The sequence below is a fragment of the Rhamphochromis sp. 'chilingali' genome, assembly GCF_963969265.1.
Source record: "Rhamphochromis sp. 'chilingali' genome assembly, chromosome: 12".
Taxonomy (NCBI): domain Eukaryota; kingdom Metazoa; phylum Chordata; class Actinopteri; order Cichliformes; family Cichlidae; genus Rhamphochromis; species Rhamphochromis sp. 'chilingali'.
In genome coordinates, this window is record NC_137939.1 from 8,507,795 (window position 1) to 8,527,891 (window position 20,097).

General features: G+C 43.6%; 2 protein-coding genes across 3 annotated transcripts; both read right to left on the minus strand.

Annotated features, from left to right (window-relative positions):
- Window positions 1-1,729: 1,729 nt before the first annotated feature.
- LOC308406897 (acylamino-acid-releasing enzyme) lies at window positions 1,730-9,813 on the minus strand. The gene is made up of 21 exons (XM_080898193.1): window positions 9,433-9,813; window positions 8,126-8,261; window positions 7,773-7,848; window positions 7,614-7,689; window positions 7,352-7,464; window positions 7,105-7,239; window positions 6,883-6,974; window positions 6,659-6,696; window positions 6,450-6,571; window positions 6,288-6,348; window positions 5,967-6,061; window positions 5,721-5,772; window positions 5,050-5,156; window positions 4,784-4,916; window positions 4,618-4,701; window positions 4,429-4,509; window positions 3,190-3,278; window positions 2,789-2,982; window positions 2,589-2,691; window positions 2,160-2,266; window positions 1,730-2,045 (listed from the first exon to the last, which is right to left on the minus strand). Exons 1-21 carry the CDS (start codon window positions 9,548-9,550, stop codon window positions 1,946-1,948), a joined length of 2,112 nt encoding a protein of 703 aa, XP_080754319.1. The 5' UTR covers window positions 9,551-9,813; the 3' UTR covers window positions 1,730-1,945.
- A 752-nt stretch (window positions 9,814-10,565) lies between these two features.
- ifrd2 (interferon-related developmental regulator 2) lies at window positions 10,566-19,872 on the minus strand. Of its 2 annotated transcripts, XM_080899309.1 has the most exons (13): window positions 19,397-19,872; window positions 18,757-18,813; window positions 14,801-14,917; window positions 14,532-14,616; window positions 14,272-14,396; window positions 13,915-14,072; window positions 13,638-13,691; window positions 13,339-13,517; window positions 13,097-13,205; window positions 12,855-12,989; window positions 12,585-12,713; window positions 11,674-11,766; window positions 10,566-11,552 (listed from the first exon to the last, which is right to left on the minus strand). In XM_080899309.1, the coding sequence occupies exons 1-13, from the start codon at window positions 19,437-19,439 to the stop codon at window positions 11,472-11,474; spliced, it is 1,365 nt and encodes a 454-aa protein (XP_080755435.1). In that variant the 5' UTR covers window positions 19,440-19,872; the 3' UTR covers window positions 10,566-11,471. The 2 variants fall into 2 exon arrangements, with proteins under 2 accessions (XP_080755435.1, XP_080755436.1); XM_080899310.1 differs by lacking the exon at window positions 18,757-18,813.
- Window positions 19,873-20,097: the final 225 nt, after the last annotated feature.

Consider the following 20,097-nt stretch of genomic DNA (forward strand, 5'->3'; position numbering starts at 1 on the left):
CAGAGGATGCACTTGCAACACTGCCAGATTGATTCCCTTGCTCGTTTCCATCGTCCTCTGCTGTTCTCTTTTACTTTACTTGTCCTGCAGCCAGCTGCAGCGGGGAAGCACCAGAATGAACCAAACACCAAAGGCTCTTTGTCCACCAGTGTCGGACAACACACTTTCACTCTTCCCTCTCTTTGTCTGTCTACCTCCTACATTCACCCAGCATGAGCATGAGTCTTTTCCCTGTCTCCAGCTTTCAACAATGCTTCACCTCTGAGCCCCAGCCCACACAGCAAATACCGCTGAGAGGAACTTCTCCCTTCTATCTGGCTCATTCATTGTCTCGAACACCGGCTCGCTTCTGTCTCACTCCTCGTCTTCATTTGTCACTTCCTCATCAACGCAACCTCCGTCTTTCACTCAGAATTGGTGACCCCACCCAACACCCACGTGGCAGTGACTTCATCAGGCGGCAGCTGCTGCAGTCAAGGCCACAGGAGCAAAGTGTTGGTGGGGAGGCCAATTATCTCCGCCACCGTGTCTGGGACACCAGCGTGAGACCTCTGGAAGACATCGCCCACCTCGGCGTCTCATCTCACCACTTAATCTTTCCAAATGTGCATCTGTGAATTTCATTTGTCAGTACTATCAGCTGTAGGAATGTCCACTTGTGTTGTCTGGGAAATGAAGCGGTGGTACTGTTCAAGGCCGCTATCGACAAGGCCACCAAAGTACTGACAAACTGGCTCTGCTTTCCTCAGCCACTGTTTCAGCACACCTCTTAGCCAAGTGCAAGGTTTGTGAGTGGAAAATTACAGCTTTATATTAAACACTCCGGTGTTTGTGGGGAAGTCATGATTGAAGCACCCCAGAAATAAGGGAAATTCCAGCCTAGTGCAAAATGGATTAAAGACAAGTTAAACAACCATCTTTTTTACCAGATATCTAGGATTTCTTTCCTGCAGAGTTCATCACCATTAAATCTAAACACGTTTCTTTCCCGGAGTTGCTTTATCTCTTTGCCTGTGCTTAAAGGTCAGCATTACAGTAGACTATTTGTTCAGGCAGCCACATGAGGAAGCTGCTTGAGAGTCTCATTTAAAGGCTCCAGCTTAAGTTTCAGGTGGTTTGCAGCTCTGCAGCGGGTCTGTGTGCTTACAAAGACTCAAATGACACTTGGAGTCCTGGTTTGCTTTGATTTTTCAGTTTTTCCACTTTTCATTTATTTCTGTGTTAACTTGAAAGCAGCAGATGTGATTACAACCACCTGTTTGATGGCTACTCATTTAAGTTGGCTAATCTCATGCATCTGAACCGACACATGCATAGCCAGCTGATGTCTATGGCTACAATATGAAGAGACCGCCATCTGCTGGATAGTTCCTTAAATTACATGCCCCATGTGTGCTGGTAGATCTTTGCCCGCCTGGACTGGGAAGTGACCACATAGAGTCACTGGTCCTGAGGTGGGCCGGACCAGTGCATAAAATTACAGAAAAAGTTTTCCAATAAAAAAATATACATTTTTTCTATCTAGTGTAGAAACAGACATTTCTTTCAATAGAAAATGTTGTAAAAAATATGAAAATACAGTTTAAAACGTCACAATCTATACACTCGCCAGTGGGCCGTATTGAACTCTTTACCGGGCCCATTCTGGCCTCTGGGCCTTATGTTTGACACCCCTGGCTTAGATAAAGTGATGTATGATAAAACAAACAAGACATGCACACATGATTGCTGCATTGTAAAAATGTTCTTTATTTCATGCTTTTATTTTTTTTTACTTTACCTAAAAAAGCGTTGTTTAGTTATTAAAAAGTCTGCGATGTTTAAGATTCTCAGCTTTGATCAAAAACCAGATTTCTACCACTTTTCTCAGAGCGTCGAGCTGAAGCAAAAAAAACCAACAAAAACGGCCTCGTGGCTGTGCGTGCGTACGTGTGTGTGTGCGTGGTCAGAGATGCTGGTGCAGCCACAGCGCTGTGTTGAGGAAGCAGTCAACCTGTGTGTCCACTCTGGACAGAGAATGTCCATCTTCAGGAAACCACAGCAACCTGATTTTAAAGAAATAAATGACAGGAATGACTGAGTTGAATATGAGTAAAACCAGTGTGGCAGGGCTCACACTGTCAGATTGTCTTTATGTAGTTTGTTGTGCCCCGTCGTACCTGACAGGTGAACCTCGGCTCTTCAGTGCTTTATAAAGCTCCATCCCCTGGTGTGGAGACACCCTCCTGTCTCTGCCTCCCAGCATCAGCAGCACCGGAGCCTTGATCTGCACATTGTCACACAGCACATTTCTTTACCCACATTTTTGACTCAAAAAACATCACTATAAAAAAGTCCTGTGTTTACAATTGCAACGACTGAACTTTCACAGGGCGGGCTTAGTTTTTAGAGACACAACTGAGAGTATAAGAGCGGTAACATCATCTCTGAGGCACCTTTGTCTCGTCATTGTAGAGTCTGGGATTTAATCAGCATTGTGAGCTCTAGAGGGGTCTAAAGAAGATTTCCTTATTAAAGCAGCTTTGTAGCTATCGCTTCTGGTCGTTTCATTAAGGTTATCACATGGGATTTTTGTGTTTGTGTTTGACCTTGGCGGCATGTGCGATGGGTGACTTCTGTAACATAGCAGCCAGGGCCTCAGCAGTGGGTATCTGGTCGTACGAGTAGTGAAACCCAGCACTGGTGTAACGCCTGGAGATGGGGTGACAGAAAGCATTCACGTATGAAGTGGATTTGATCTGATTCAGCAGAACAAAAGCTCTCATCTGTCGATGCATATCTGCCTCACCAGTCCACTATATCACTGGTTCCCAATAGAGTAGCAGCATTAATGACAGGGTTCCTGGCTGCGCACACTCTGTAGGACTCAGGATACTGACCGAGCAGGTGACAGGCCAGGAAACCGCCGTGAGAACCACCTATTGCAGCCAAGCGATCGGGGTTGAGGTTCGGGTCACGCTCCAGCGCAGTAAGCACAGCCCTCTGGGTGAAAGACAAGGAAGCCAGGACAGATCATTTCCTTACATCTGCAGGGGTGACTGTGTAAGTGATAGAGCTACATGTGCAGATATGGTCAAATATGGGAAAAATAATTATGTTTTTGTAATTCTGACAAACTGCGTCACTGGCAGGATTTGTTGCTGACACTCTTTCCTGGATTTGGGAGCAGAAAAAACAAAAAGGACATACCTGCACATCTTTTACATCCTGGCTCCCAATCTGACCGATCAGTGACAAAATGCTGTGCTGGCCGAACCCCGTGGATCCCCTGTAGTTCACTGGGTAGAGACACAAAATTAGAAAGGGAAAAACCACAAAATCAAAACTGAAATGTTAAAGAAATACTAACAATATCAATATTAATAATATTAACCCTGAAAGGCTTGTAGTTGTTGTAGATGGCGACTGATTTGCTTGTTCACCAGAAGATATTAAGTTTCTGTATTTTCTTTCTTTTATTAAAAAAAACCAAGATGACATAATGTATCTGGTAATGGTGGGATGATCGTGTATTTATGTATATATATATGTATTTTTTTTTTTAAAAGGTTCATATTTAGAATAAAAAGAACCAGAGACACACTTGGGCCGCGGTTCTCAGCTGACAAAAAAAAAAAGGTGTGTCGACTCCAGGTCAGGGACAGGGTACTGACCCAAGTGGAGGAGTTTAAGTATGTCAGGGTCCTGTTTATGAGTGATGATAGAGTGGAGCAGGACACCGACCGACTGACTGGTGTGAAGACAAAGCTTTGACTTCGCCTATGGTCACGAGCCTCTGGGTAGTGACTGAAATAATGAGATCACAGATACAAGCTGCAAAAATTAACTTCCTTCAAAGGGTTGCTGGGCTCTCACGAGACAGGGTGAGGAGTCACTGAAGAGGGACTCAGAGTAAAGTTGCTGCTCCTCCACATTGAAAGGGAAAGCTGTGGTAGTTCAGGCAACTGATTAGGAGGGCTCCTGGCCCTTGCATAAGAGTGGTATTTCAGGCATGTCCTACAAGAAGGCAGCTCTGGGAAAGACCCAGGACACACTGGAAAGATTATCTCTTGGCTGGCTTTCAAACATCTCAATGTCCCTGAAGGAGGTGGCTGGGGAGAGGGAGGTCTGGGGTTCTATGATTAGACTATTACCCCTGAGAGCTGGACTCAGATAAGCAGCAGAAAATGGGTAGCGAATCAGCGCCTTTACTCCATTGTTTCACATGTGTACTTTTTATGGTCTGTTTAATTATTACTATTAACTGAATAAACCAAAAAAGAAACAAATATACCGTTTGCTGTATTTATAACTCTCTGAAGACAACAAGCTAATCCAGTTTTGAATCTTTACCTTAAATTAAATTTAATCCACCTCATTTTCCAAAATGTTAAACTTGTGTGCACGGCATGAGAGCCTGACAAAATCTACGCAGCACATGTATCTCACCCATGAGGACAGCAAAGCCGAGTTTAGCCAGCCCAGCTGTGGTGCTGTTCCACTCTGCAGGGAACTGAGAGTGAGGGCCCCCTAGTGGTGCAAACAGCAATAACAGGAAAACGATTTAATAAATCACTCACACAGTAGACAGAAAAAAGGCAATAACACGGCATAACAAGTAGGGACATGAATACAGACCATGGATGAAGACCACAAGAGGTGTCCTGGTTTCACCAAGGGGACGAGATGGTTTAACCAAGACTGCACCAAAGTCTAAGCCAGCTGTATAAGACAGAGAGGAAGTAAGAGGACAATGGAGCTGAAACTCAAAACACGTCTACTGAAGGAGAAACTGAAAGCTCACGGTAGTTTGCGTTCTCCTCGTCCGATGGAAGAGTCACATCTAGAACTTTCCAGTTGAAGTCAAAGGTCATGAGGGGCTCCTGCAGAGTTTGCCAGGACACGGCCTCACCTGCACGCGGGACAAACCCCACCCTCTGCATGCACGTCCATCCCCGTGGAAACAAGAGGCAGATAAACAGAAACATATTAAATCATTTTAAATAACTGAAAACATTCACACATGAATTGCATGTTTGTGTTCACATGTGGCGTTGTGGTTTGTCCGACCAGAGTGGGAGGGGTGTTCGGGCTGGAGCAGCAGACCACCATCAGGTCTCTCTGGACTGTCAGCAGTTTCCAGCTGCCATAAAGTTGGGAAGAAGAATCCGAGAGGTCTGAAGAGGAGGAAACAAAGACGGAGGTGAAGAGGGTGAAAGAAGAGATGAAGAATAAACACACAGGCTCTTGACAGGGGTGAAACAAACAGAGAGAAAGGTCAACCCTTAGAGAGGTAAGATGTGCTGTTCTTTTTTTTGGTCTTGTCATACCTTTCTGTTCTCCCTTGTCGTCCTGGTGAAGATTAAACAGTGGAGGAGGAGGAGGGGGAGGTTCAGAAAGAGAATCAGAAGGAAGTGGAGGAGGAAGGGGAGATTCATGAGGCAGAGGAGGAACTGGAACCGGAAGAAAAGGAGAAGGCGGAGGTGGAAGAAAAGGGGAAGGAGGAGTCGGAGAAACAGGAGATGATGAATGAGAAACAGAGGGGGAATCGTCTGGAGGAGGGAAAAGAGGAGATGGGAGAGGACAGGAAGCCCAACATGGGAAAGGGGAAGGGGGGAGCAGAGGAGAGAGGGGAGAAGGAGGAGGAGGGAAAAGAAGTGATGGAGATGAGGACAGGAGGGAAAGAGGAGGAGGAGGTGGTGGTGGTGGTGATAGAGGTGGAGGAGAGGACGGACTCTTACTATCAGAGAGGGAGGTGACTATCTTTGATCTTCTGTCAACTAGGAAGAGACCCTGAAAGAGAGAAACGCAAAATGAGCCATGGAGAAGTGTGTGTGTGTGTGTGTGTGTGTGTGTGTGTGTGTGTGTGTGTGTGTGTGTGTGTGTGTGTGTGTGTGTGTGTGTGTCACGAACACAACATGTTATAGACAAAAAAATAGGAGTTGTTTCAGTTATACCAGGTTGTGCCAGAGAAATGTGTTTGTTACCTTCCAGTTCCTGCAGGCGCTGCTGAACATTACTCTCTGGCTGTCTGCAGACCAGCAGCAGGACGGCAGCGCTTCATACATGCCTGCAAACTCACCTGGAACAGAAAGACGTGCAGAGGAGTTCAACTCTCCACCGAGCTCCTCAATCTTTACGAGCAATCACAAGTAACACTTAAGTTCTCTTGATGCATTAATCTCTTACTGTGAGAATTTACAGTTCTTCAAATCTGAATTTTGAAAAACTCATCCATCATAGTTACAAAATTCTAACTGAAACTGACACGAGCCTCTCTTTTGGCACCTTCAGGAACTGTAACGTACCAGCCTGTGGCCTGCTGACAACATCCAGCAGCGTAGATGTCTCCCCGCTTTCCAGATCCAGCTGTGGAGGATGATCCATGAGTCAGTCCGCAGTCAGCCATTAAGAGAAAGAACACACAGACATGCACAAAAACACCACATACATGAGCACACATACAGCACCTGCTGCAGACTGAGGCACTGGTTGTGAGGACCAAACACTGCACCCTGCAGGTAGATCAGCGTGGACCCATCAGGACTTAGCCTGGGATTAGACACTGAAAGGTTTTCCCCCGACAGACGTTCTGGTTTGGAAGACGAGAGGGGCTAGCTGAGCAAAGTGGGGGCACAACTTTAATATATTAACAAACAGACAAAGAGAATGCTCTCACCACAATGTCCACACAGATCAATCTTGAACAAGGCTGACCTGAAAGAGTTTAGACCATCAGAGACATAAAGTGAAGAAGTACATTTTAAATGTATATGTATACAGAAATCGTGTATTTGCTTCAGTCAAACTAGCTACATTTTCTTTTCATAGTGTCTGAAAACATTCACAAGTTTCAGTGTCATTTTGCTGTTTCTGTAAGCGCATTTAAAGCAGCTCTCTAACCTGCGGTTGGAGCAGAACTTCAGTCCGAGTCTGAAGGGTTCGTGGTACCAGCCAATGAAAAACACTGCCTGACTGCCGGGAGCCCACAGAGCCTGGAGATAAAAACACACAAATGTACAGAGAGAGAAAAAAACATCCTCCTGTTAGTTTGTATGAAAGTTACTTACAGAATAAGGTGTTTGAACATTTAAGGTTCAGTGCCGTAAACTTCTGCATCCTCACCTGTCCAGGTGAAACATCAGGCGGAACGCCCTCCAACACGCTGGCCGTGCCGATCTCCAAATCCACCACACAAATTGCCGGCTCGCTCCTATTGGTCAGGGCCTCCCCCCAATCTTCACAGTACAAACTCCTGTCCTGATTGGGCATCGGAACCCACGTCCCCCCAAAAAAACAGAACAAGAGTCTGGCACTCAAACACTCTGCTGTAAGGTTAGCAAAACAGCACGAACATATGTTTGCATCATACCTTTCTCCACGCGTGTCCCCCATCTTGCGTTTCGGCTGATGCGTTCTTGCTTCTCTCCGCTACGTACAGCAGTTTGTTCTCACACGCTGACCACGACAGGCAGCCAAACTGGGCTGAAAATAAACACATGTGAGAATAAGTGTTTGTTTGTTTTAAAAATACAGACGTAAATGGATGCAGAACAATATGGCAGCACGGTGATGAGACCGTGTCCTTGATTCTTATCGGTTTCTGGTGGCGATACGTCAGGATTTCATCTCACCGTCATCATACACTCGGCCATGTTTGTTAAGAGCAGTCAGGTTGAGGCATTTTCTGAGGCCGTGGCAGTTCCATATCTAAACAGACACGACCGTAAACAGCAGCCTGTTAAGATGCGCGAACGCAGACATTACAAAATGAAGCGTCCCGTTTTTCTTACCTCGAGGAGCTGGTGACCGCTTGTCTCTCTGATAACAGCTCTCAGGCCTCGAATGGGAGAGAATCCACTCAACAACCTAAAAAAATAAAAGACAAAGAAAAACGGACTCCAAAATTTGATGCAGACAGAGGGATCCCACTGCTTCTCTACTGCACCTCAACCACACTCAGTGGATTTCCAGCTTTCTGAGACACCCTGTGGTGCACTCGTACATCACAGCAGCAGGCGGACAAGTAAAACCACCTGAGATCAAGTCAGTAGAGATTTTCAGGCACTGTTTTTTGCCAACCAATTAAGATTTTACATTAGAAAATGTGCCATTATTATTACTATTAAATTATGGCCCAACTCACTCTCCGGACACAGACACACACGGTCCTGGTGGAAGAACAGTCCTGATGCTCTTGTGAGTGTTGCTCTCCGAGATCAGCCTGAACTCCTGCAAGTATCGGAGTCTGGAGCATCGGACCAGTTCGCTCTGACTCCACTCTGCACATGGACACAGTGAACATAGAAAAGTTTATTACTTGTCACAGAACAGAGAAAAAGCCATATGTGTCTGCATGACATCCTGGCAAGAAAATGTTAATATAATAAAAGATAGTGTTCCCCCGTCAGATTAAACCAAAATATCTGCTCATTTTCTTCACTTGTTATTTTAATGATCCAGTTAAATTATTATTCATGGTTGCACTATTTTCTCCGATAGCTTTTCTCCCCTGTGAGATGGACGGTGGGGGTTGCTGGCTCTCCTTGCAGAGTTAAAGCTGACTCGAGCGTCGATCCCTCAGCTTCACAATCCCGTTTGAAATGAACCAGTAACGTAGAGGCTGAATGGAATTCCCCCGACACAGACGGGTTTACGCTGCAAAGCCTTTTAAACCCTTAAGACAAGGTCACTGCTCTTGTACTCAAACGGCAGGCTCTCACAAAAAAGCAAACAAAAACGGCCCTCCACATGGAAACATCTTCTGATTGCTTATGCTGAAATGAAAGCAAGTAGTGAGGAGCTCTTTTAATCTTGCTTGTTGATTCCAGTTAACATGAGGAGAGTGTGAGCTGGATTGGACAACTACTGGACTGAGTGTTTAAAAAAATAACTCCCCCCAATCCCCAAAACAACTCCATAAACTGTCACATTAAGGTGCAAATTAACAGCTTCATACAACCATGGCACGACGTCCCAGTAGTTACTCCACTAGATCATCAGACTAAGATATCAGGTCATATCCAAGACCTACTGACCAAGCGATCACGTGGGTATTAATCACCTCATAGTCACTCACTTATGTACTTACTTATGAACAACTGCTGCTGAAAAGGAAGTATTCTTGAATGTAGATGGCTAGGATCAACTTTAAGTGCACACTAAATTTAAAAGGACCCTAAATGGAAAGCACTTCCTACTATGAAGCATATGTACTAATAATAAATCGTGTATTTTACTTAAAGAAGTTTCAGTTGGGTGCATTTTATTCCCCCTTTCTCCCACTCCTCTACATTTTGGGGTCAGTACTGAGCAGGTTTTCAGTTTGTTTTTTCATGAACTATCCATGCAGTGAACATAAATTAGCTGACAGTGGGAAGCCGGGTGGTAATAAATAAATAATGACCATCATCATCATCTGTGCACACATGGGGAGGGAGGGGGAGCGCTCACCTGCTGTCACCGTGTATATCCGGGGCTCCTGGAGCTGCTCTTCTCTCACATGGGCTGAAACAGGCGCAGGCAGGCCGCTCACCTCTCCGTACACCCCGGTGATTTGTCTGGGCTCCATCAGAGCCTGTCGTGGTTCACTCGTAGTTCCTGTCAAGCCTTAAACCCTGAAACTTCAACAGTCGCTGCAGTCCGCTGCACGGTCATACATCGTGCATTAAATGTTAAAACTATATGAAGTCTGAGGCTCACTGCAGCTCGACTCACGAATACCTCCACACAGCTCTGTTAGCGTTTGTATATCGCTTCTTTGGCTGCAGCTCAACATGTCAGAAGAATGATTTTTGCTGCACCAGCGACTCCATGTTGAATTCATGAATGGGCGATACCACTTGGCTCAGGTTTGGGGGGGGGGGGGGGGGGGGGGGGGGGGGGGTGGTAGTTGAGGGAAATGACCACAGAGAGGCAGCAGAGATCCGTTGAAACATTTACAGTCTGAATGAAAGTGCGAAGAATTTTTTAAAACTAAAGTGACCAGGACATACTTTTTAAAAACATTTTTTTAGTGGTTACTCGCTGTCCACGGTGATATATAAATAGGGATTTTGGCAGCGTGAAATCTGTCTCACGATTAATGAGGTGTTTTCTTTCTGAAAACACAGACTAAACTTGGCCAAACTACACTGTACAATTACTATGCTTGGAGCTTGGAAAATTATTCTTAAAGGTAATTAGAGCTTAAATTACAATAATTTCACATATTTTAGGATTTTCATGTAAAGCACCTGTGCTCACACTAACACTTAAATCCGCTAAATATCATGTTTCCGGGCAGAAACTAGACCTCCTTTCTGATGTAACTTTATGAACTTAGGAGAAAACAGAGTGCTTAAATTCTCTTTATTCAAACTTTTGTCAAGAAGCACCGATAAGAGTTTGGTGAGATCATAACTTTTATCCAGGGTGAGGGGTCAAACCTGTTGGCTTTGACCCTTTAGAAACCCAAACTGCTCACTCATCAGCAGCTCTGATTAGTGGTGTGTATGTTATCAGCCAACATTTTATAAACACATATCTCCATAAACCCCAATCTTCACTTTATCTACAGTACATACACATGGATAGATGGTATGAAAAAAAAAAAAAAAAAAAAAAAAAAAAGAGGCAGCAGATTCATTTTACCATCTTTATCCAATAATTCTGTCTGTAAACAAGTTGTAGTATTTTTTTTTAAGTCTTAAAAAACCACACATTATGTCCCCTTTAATAAATTATTATTAAAATACAATTCTTCACTATAAATGGTTAAAATGAAATACAACTCCAAAAAAAATATGAATACAAACATGACAATATTACCTCTTATTTGATTTTTTTCCCCCCCTTTTTTTCCTTTTTAATTTTCAATTGTCATGATTGAATGAATTTCCAATAAAACACACCCCCCCACAAAACACCACACACATTTTCCTTTAGGTTGCATTGTTTGTAAAGTTAGTTTCTGGTTTGGCAGCTGAAATGTAGCGAGGCAGTGTTTTTCCAGAATACGTCCTTGGCTCTTTTAACATCAGTTCATTATTGGATAGGTTAAGATATTAAATGGGACCATAGGTATCAAAATGTAAAATACCTGCCTCACCGGTCAGATGACAGGAAAACAGATTGAACTGAGTGTGACTCTGTAAGTGAGATTTTACCTTTTCCTCTGTATTTGCACTGAATTGAGTCATTATAATCCCACTGAAAGGAAGTTCTGCTTTGTTTCACAGCTCATGTTCACTGTGGAGAATCAGAAACGCTATGGCAGCAAAGCCGGCGCCTGATTTGAAAGAACATCGGGACCTGTCCTCCGCAAACTGAGAATAAACGCTGGCTGCCTTAAATTTGGAGAATGACACTGCATGTGAAGAGCACAAGTGGCAAAAAAACAAACAAACAAACAAAAATAACCCTGTTTGCTGAGTGTATGCTTGCGAAGAGCTGAAGGCATCACGTTGTATCCATGAAAGGAGTTCCTCGGTTTCTTCATTGTGGTCGTGCTCTTACATGACATCGGCACGTTTGTCCCGGACCTTGTTCCTCTGTTTAGTTCTGGCTTTGAAGGCAGCCGAGTTGAAAAGATGCTGTTTAAGCCAAAAAATAAAAGCAAGGTCGTAATCACACACCGGTCATTTCAAACGCTACATTTTTAAAGAAAATACTCAAAGGCAGAGGTCAGATTGTTTCAGCAGAAGCTGCTGTTACCTTCTCAAACCGTGAGATCTTGTTGCCTTTGACCACAGCGTCCAGGATGAGTGGTGGGCCAAGGCCAAAGATGTCTCTCAGTAGTTGGTTGAACTGCACCAAAACAAAAATTAGACGATAAAACCGATTTTCCTTTGTTGCATTTATGCTATGCAGACTGCGATGCAGGAGGATGGGCAATAAATGTATGTTTTATTCCATAAACAAAGCTATTTTTGGCAGCTCCCTTGCTACAAGGAGTCGTGAGAGCGGGGAGCTCCGCCTGTTTGATTTGGCAGTTTTATGCCGGATGCCCTTCCTGGGATTTGTATCTCTAGCTGGAATCAAACCAGCAACCTTTCACTTGACAAGTCCCACTTATATGCAACTCTCACCTGTACCACAAGTGGAGGGTACATACAAAAGGCATCTTAAAAAATCCAGTTAAAAAAAACAAAACAACAAAACATTAAACTTACTAAATTAAGTACCACGTCATGCCTTCTTAAAGGTATAGTATCTCATTCTAGTGGATTTTTTCAGTAGAGGCGTCACTTTAAACATTGGATCATTTAGTTCAGAGTGTTTGTGCATCATTTCATAGCTTATTTGCCCTAAATAAACCTAACAGAGGCAGTGGGATTTGCCCACACAAGCGGCTCGTGTGTAGGTGTGCTCATTGTGTGCCGACTGGCATATCCTCCACACAAAATTACATTTGGTATCCTCGCAGCCTGCTGGCTGAGCAGCCAGTACCAGTCTTCCCACTCAACTTCAGGTTTTTGTTTTCTGCAGTCGGTGCAAGATATGACAGAAGACAAGACTGAAGAGACAGAAAGCACCGAGCAGCGGCAGTAAATGAGGCTGTATGAAAACAAGCCCACTCTGGTGATCAATGATAAAGACGAAGGCATTTTGTTCCGTTTCCTCACCTGCAGATGGTCTCTGACTCCAGACTCGAGGATCTCTTTGAAGGCGTCGTAGATCCTTCTCCTCACCCAGCTGTCAATGTAAACGTTCTCCACTCCAAACCTGATTTTCTCTTCTGTGAAGTCCTCGTTCTGGAGAAAGAAATGAGAAGTGAGAAGCTCAGATGTGGGTAAAGCGATGTTGAAGAAAGCTACTCAGCAACTTAAAACAGAACATCGGGCACCTAAAAACATTTGTCAGTCTTTACACGGCTTCAACATGAGATAACATACCTCTATGTAATGCAGCACCTCTCTGAAGATGGAGCGTTGTTTCCTTCTGTCGTTCTTGGCTCTGTGCTTGTTGCCGTCTGTGGCCAAACTCTTCAGGCATTCACACAGACTTTCACCGTCCTCCACCTCAAACTCCTGCAGACATTCACACGCAAATATGTAGTGCACTAACACAGGAGACGTTTAAACCTATACGCCTGTAAGTGAGTGTACTTGTCTGTTCTTATTGTTCAGGTGTGTACCTCGTCTATCTCTCGCCCCAGCTCCACCAGCAGGGCGATGGTCTCTCCTACTGCGATTCTGTAGTTCACATCGCTGCTCTGAAGACACGCCTGTAGTTTAGGGAGGTGACTACAGCAAGAAAGAGGCATACGATTACCAATTAGCTACACTGCTAGATACTACTGCTGTCGCCTCTCAGTTTAAAACTAAAGTCAGTTGCCAGTCATAACAGAAGATGCCATAAGAAGGTTGTTTTACTCACTGGCTGAGCAGCACAGTCAGTCTAGAAGTGGGACAGATGGTGACCAGCAGTGACCAGGCCTGCAGGGCAGCAGTGTGCAGACCTGCACTTCCAGGTTTTGGTGTGGGCAGAACTCCCTCTCCATTAGGGTACGAAGACATGAACACACTCTCCAGAAGAGCCAATGACTTGATTAAGTCCTGTGAGGAGGTAACATCAATGCATAACAGCATAAGTTATTTAAGTCTTTTTCTTTTACTCTGAAAACGTCCAGCTTATGCTTCTTAGAATTAAACTGATAAGCTACAAAGTGTTCTCACCTCTCCATCTTCAGCAGATGAGACATAGCAGCACATCCCCAGAGTCCTGGCACACTAACGGGGACACAGATGTAACAACGGTCAAACTAACACACAAGCATCTGAGGACAGACAGCGACACTTCATGTGTGATCCTAACACAATCTGGGCTTGGTTAGAATCTAAATCATGCAGATAACATTTAAGCAGAAAATAAAAAACACCCCTCCCCCCTCCGAATAGGCCATCCTAAATCCAGATCTGCATTAACGTTCACAAATTTCATGTGATTACTCACACTCTGGCGAGCTGCTATGCTGGCACTGCTGTCACTCAAGGTGGCCGTGAGAGGCGGGCGAAGCATTTTGAAGCCCTCCTCCGCCTCGTCTCCGCCCCCCAGCTGAATGCAGAGCAGAGCAAAAACCGTGGCCGACGCCGCCTTCTCCTCCCCGCTGCCTGTACACACGAGGAGAAAATGTTTCATCAGTACCTGCAGTTTTTAAATCATTCTCACGCTTCCGTTCCATTTAAAAAAAAAAACAAACAAACACAGTTTTCATAAATCTTTTGAATTTCTACAAAGTGGCATCAACAGGTTAACAGAAAGCAAGATTAACTGAAACAATCCAGACCCATTCGTGTTGTTTTGCATTACCTTTTCTGAGGCTCCTTTCCAGGCAGTCACTGATGGTGAGGCGCCTCTCTGTCAGGAAGTCGTACAGCACTCTGGAGGAGAAGGCCTGTCGCAACGACTCAAGAGCAGCTAGACGAGTCTTTGCACTAAGACATGAGGAAGAAAACAACAACAAAAGGTGTTGAAGCCATTTTTTTTGCAGTTAATAATGCCATTGCATGCTCATTTTTCTTTCTTGACACTTCTTGATTGATTTAAAAAATAAAAAAAATGTTTCTCACCTCTTATCAGTCAGGTTGTCTATACACAGTTTGAGTTTGTCTTCCGTTTCTTCCTGGGCAGTTTGCTCATCCACCTGCTCACTTCCTGTGTCAGATCAAACAACACAGAAAACTGATACGACTGCATTAAAAGGCAACTGTTTGAAGTTTTGACTGGAGACTCCGGCCACAGATACACAGATCGTTTAGTGGCAAATCAATTAGGAAATAATGGTCCTAACCCAGACTGAATGCACATGCAGAGGGAATGAATTGTGTAGTGTATTTACCCGTGCCCTCTTCCACCACCGAGGTGCTCTCGCTGGCACTGCTGTAGTGGCTGAGAACGTCCGACGTCAGCTCATCATCGCTGGCTGCCGCCTCTCCCTTTACTCCATTTTTAGCACCTGGAGACGGAAAAGATAAAATAAGAAAAAACAGCAGAGCAAAAGGATTTATATTTGGAAGAAGATGGATGGAAACTGTATACACTGATGCTTTAATGTCTAACATAAGTCCTTTTTTCTTTTTGTTATAAAACACAACAGAAGTTAGCCCAAACCTTTTGATTAGCGCTCCCAATTATTATATGATTAAAGAAGATCTGGATGACACTGAGGCCCTCTTATGTCACTATAAGCAGCTCACTTCCAATCATATGCAAAAAAAACATTACAGTAAAACTGAAACCTGTTCTGCCATTTACCAAGGCAGCAAGACGTGTTGAGTAACCCATCACTTATATTACCTGTTAGCACAACTTCCTCTTAGTGTGAAGCTTACCAAACTAACAGGAAAAAAACAAACCCAAACACATCTGTGATAGTTGAAAAAAGCTGCGTAATTCTTCGACTTTTCCATAAACACCAGAAAGCAGCCAAACTCGCACAAACACCAGAACGGTGTTAGATTCAGTGGAACAAAAAAATTCAATGCTAAATATTTTAGTCTGACTTTAGTGGTCAGAATCGCTTCATTTGTATGCACATGGTATAGCAAAGAAAAAAAATGTTTTCAAGCATTTTTCTTTTATGCTCGGTTTTTTAAGACCACCTTACATCTGCTGCATATTAGGAATCTTTTTTTTTTTTTTTTTTAAATTAAAAACAAATAAATAACAACAACACACAAACCAAGAGAAAGGAGCCAAAAATGTAATGACATGCTGCAGTGGAATATAAAAAAATAAATAAACAAAACACAAGTGCATCACACCAAGCAGCCTCCTATTCTACTAAATGACAAGTAAGCCGAATGTTCCACAGAAAAGTGCTCCATTAGGATAACATGATACTATGAAGTCTCTAACCACAGCAAACACCAGATAACTCAAGGATTTTCCGTTAGGTAATGCTCCGTCATCTTTTATTTGTTTATTAGCGCCAGATGTTCTGTTTCCACACAGCTCTGCCGTGTGTGTATGAGAAGGGCTAAGAGTGAGGCATGCCGAGCTAAGCTAACACTCCTGCTGGCTCAGGACTTTCTACTGTTGTTGGGATTACTGAAGACCAGTGTGGTTTTCATTTATTCGTTCATTCAGTGTGTGGGATCCAGAACGGTCAGACTGTGTGTGCGCGAGTATGCGTGTGTTTAGGTGTTCGTGTCGAGGTCAAACAGGACAGCTGGGGTAGCCCAAAGGTCACCGGTGTTGGAGCAATTCGAAATAGGAAAATCACTCCATTCTGTTCAATACCAAACACAAAAGCACAGCAAATACACAAACTTTGTTGACACATTTTGCAATATCTTGTAGTTATTTCCACCTGTTTTCCCAGATAAAAAGAAATGAAAAGAAACTAGGACCATGTTTGACCTCAGAGTAAAGAGTGTAAACTAGGCTAAAGTTCAGCCATTTGACTGGAGTGGACTCAGTTGTTGAGCCACTGTTGTCAGATCTTAAGTTTTACCTTTCCTTTACAGAGTTTCTTACCTGTATTCACAAGCCAAGCACTGCTTAATTCCTTTGTCATCATTGCTGATTAATTCCTATCCATCATTTAAAGGCTCTGGAAACAGTACGAGCAACAACTGTTACACCTAATATTTGAGCGTAGCAGGTATTATTGCCACTACACCAAATGTCTCTACCAAGAATCGGTTCATGATTCCTAGCAACAACTGCTCTCTACTTAATAGTTAATAATCATATAACTCTTTTCTTTTAAATAATTGTGAAACAACACATGAGGAAATACAGGAAAAAATGTAAATTCAGAAAAAAAGACGATGATCGAAACAGCGTTCCTTGAAGTGCGCTTTCCTTATGTGATGTTCTGATTACTCTGACAGAATGGCCCGAGGCAAACATACTGTTGGTAGCTGAGATAACACACTCTGTGGGCCAATATCAGTCGGCAGTTTCCCAGTCACCATCCTTGAACTGCTGGTCACTTCACTGGTTACACAGAGCTCCACACCTTCCTACGCAGGCCTGCCCACACACAGCTCAGTTAGTGAAGTGTGAGCTCCCCGCCAGGACTCACGTGTCCTCTCCACATTGCCACTTTATGCTTATGTAGCAGTCACTCACACGGCTCCAGCAGTTGGTCGGCCACTTGGAAATAAGGCTCTGCTGACAGATTCGAGCCGAGGAGGTGGGAGCTTTTTAAAAAGCCCACATGCTATAGATGGAGGACATAGGACTCCAACGGCTAAATTAACCTGCATTCTCCTTGCAGGCACTTTGCTAAACATCTGAATGGATCACTACCCCTACAGTTGGAGAAGTCAAGCAGCACAGCTAATATTCAGACATCTATTTTTCTCACCGTCAGCGCTTGTTCTAAAACTGCAAGGCCTATTTGAAGTCATCCAGAAACAGACCCTGAAGGAAAACTAAATTCTTCAACTTAAAATACCACACCACGCGGAGTGTTGCAGGAAACCGATGCATAAATCTGCATCGATAACAAAAACTACTGTTTTTAGAGTTTAAATAGTCTGTTTCTACTGGAATATGTAGAAGTATTCTCTACTGGTACTGCTGGTTGTCAGTGCTGTCTCCATTCACAATCATTTATTGCTTGAGAGGTTAAAGATAGCTTTAAAAGGTTGTCTTTGTATCTCTCTCACATAGGACTTTGTCAGTCATTTCTCACAATTATCCATCATCAACTGAATAATATGTGGTGTTCCACAAGGTTGTATCCTGGGCCCCATCCTGTTAGCACTGTACTTGCCTTTTCCCTGGCAAATAAGTCATTTTAATGATATTTATATCTGCATATTGTCAGCTTCGCACTATTTTTAAGTCGATTATTTAAAACGCTGTACTACTGAATTATCTGAATAAAGCTAAATACTGACAATACACGTGATTCTTGTTTCTGCCCCTGTTGGCCTCTTCCCAAAGATAATGAAATGCTTTGGTTCTCCTTCTTCTTTTCTTAAGCCTATCCTCTGTAATCTGGGATTCTTCCTTTAGCCACACTTACACTTTGGACCAGCATGTAAAATACTTGGTTTCCCCATGTTTCTACCAGCTGGGGATTATTGCTGAACTGTGGCTCATAACTTTAAATCCTGTTATCCTGCATAAATTAAACAACTTCAAAAATTTACACTGAAATTCTCCCCGTCCATCCATCCCGTACATTAAAGTTTGCAGAAAGCTTTGGGTTTCAAAGGAAGCTCAAACATTAACATGATTATATTATGTGTTAATAAGGAACATGTGACAGTAAGTTAGGGATTGCCACATAGAGCAATGTGTCACCAGTGACTTTAACTCAGCGTCCAGAATGTCACGCTGACCTGACATTGCTTACACATGACATAGTCGCACAGGAAGCAACAAATAATTGTTTATGGTATTAGTGCAGGTAAGAAGAGGAAAAATTCCAGTTCAAGATCAGAGTAGATGGTGATAAAACAAGAAGTTTTTTTAAAATAAATAAACCAAACACCTGTAAGTGCAGCAGGACGGGTGGATGAAAAGGTCCAAAGTCATTAGATGACATTCATACTTCTGTAATGTCTATCTTTTAATCTTGCCTTAAAGCCAGGACAAGTGCATGGTGCTCACGTGAGACGTGCACACAAAGAATGAGAACATTCAGATATAACTGCTACATCTTATTAAAGTGAACAGCCAAGGCACGCAGAAGGAAGAGTGCAGCTGGAATAGACGACAACGACATGGTCGTTTGATTTGCTGCATGCACTATCATGAGGTTCAAGAGCTTCTGGACAAGGTTAGAACCACATGTAGAAGCTGGGGTCGGGAGTCAAGAATCAGAGGAGTTACCTTTGAGTGACGCCTTTGTCGACAGCTGCAGCTGAAGAACCTCCTGACGGAGAGAGCCTGGACATGATGGAATGAACGGATGGTTGAAATAGATTGTATATTTGGAGCAAGAGCAGTGGACAGGTTCATGAACGGAGGGGAAGGTGAATGTAATGCAAGAATGGCCATGATGGAGAAGAAAACATGAAAAACGGGCATTCACTTCTGTATTGCAACCTTTTTTTGCATTTATTGATGCATTCATATGTAAATGAGCTTAAATAATAATTCTCAATGCAGAAGTCTGCAGCTATTAAAAAAATGCATCAAGCTTTCCTGGACCGCTCCTCGCGCTTATTAGAGTGTCAAACTGACTTTAGCATTAACGCCAAGAAAATGCAGACTGCACTGCTAAGCTGTAGCACTGATTATACCCACATGGATGTGCACGACAGGGTCCAAAACAACTCGCATGCTAAAGTTAGGAAGCAACAGGCTGCCCGTCTGTTAGCGTCTATTCCATATGGCAAAAATACCCCTGCTTCAAACTGCTAGTCTTTCTTCCAAGTGTACTGCTAGATCTGTTCAAACCGTATTCAGACTTCTATTCCCTTATATTCCTGCTTGAGCTCGAGTTAGCATGGCTGCTATTGCTACTTACCCGGCTTACCGGAGCCACGTTTCCCCGTCTTATTCCGCGGCATTTCGAGCAGCTTTGATCCTCCGTTTCACAACAAAGCTAGCTGAGGTTAGCTAGCTCAAGGATTTGAACGACGGGCGTGAAAACAGCAGGAACTGCAGCCTGTTCGTATTTACAAGGGTTAGGGGGGTTGTTGATGGTTTTTAAGCCACTTGCTTTCGTGTTATCGCTGGCTAGCCTCCGTTACGATCACCAACCAACACCACGTTCCGTAACTTTTCGCTTTCTTCAGCCTATGAATAAAGAGTTGTCTGTTGGCGGAAAAGTGGCTGTCTTTAGCAGCTGCCCCGGTGTATTATCTATGATTTTCCCCGGGTAATCTATATCTAATATTAGGGTGAGATGGTAAGTATTTTTCAAAGCGTTTGGGACGGAGTTTTGAGCACGCTGTAGTCGCCAAGTCCACCATCTTCCCCTCAGTAGCTACTGATAAAACCGGCAGCCGGGGTTGCCAGGTTTGTTCAGTTAAAGTCCCTCCTTTCCGGTTACGTGTAAAGCCAACGTCACACGTCGTAAATGAAGTTCCTTTGTGGACTTGATATGATTAAATAAATTGAGTCATGCATTTGTTTTGAACTGAAGTTGGAATTTCTGGGGTTTTCATACCAAACGGCTCGCCTTTAATCGTGTTTTATTGATTCAAAGGTGTGAGCCATGAGTCG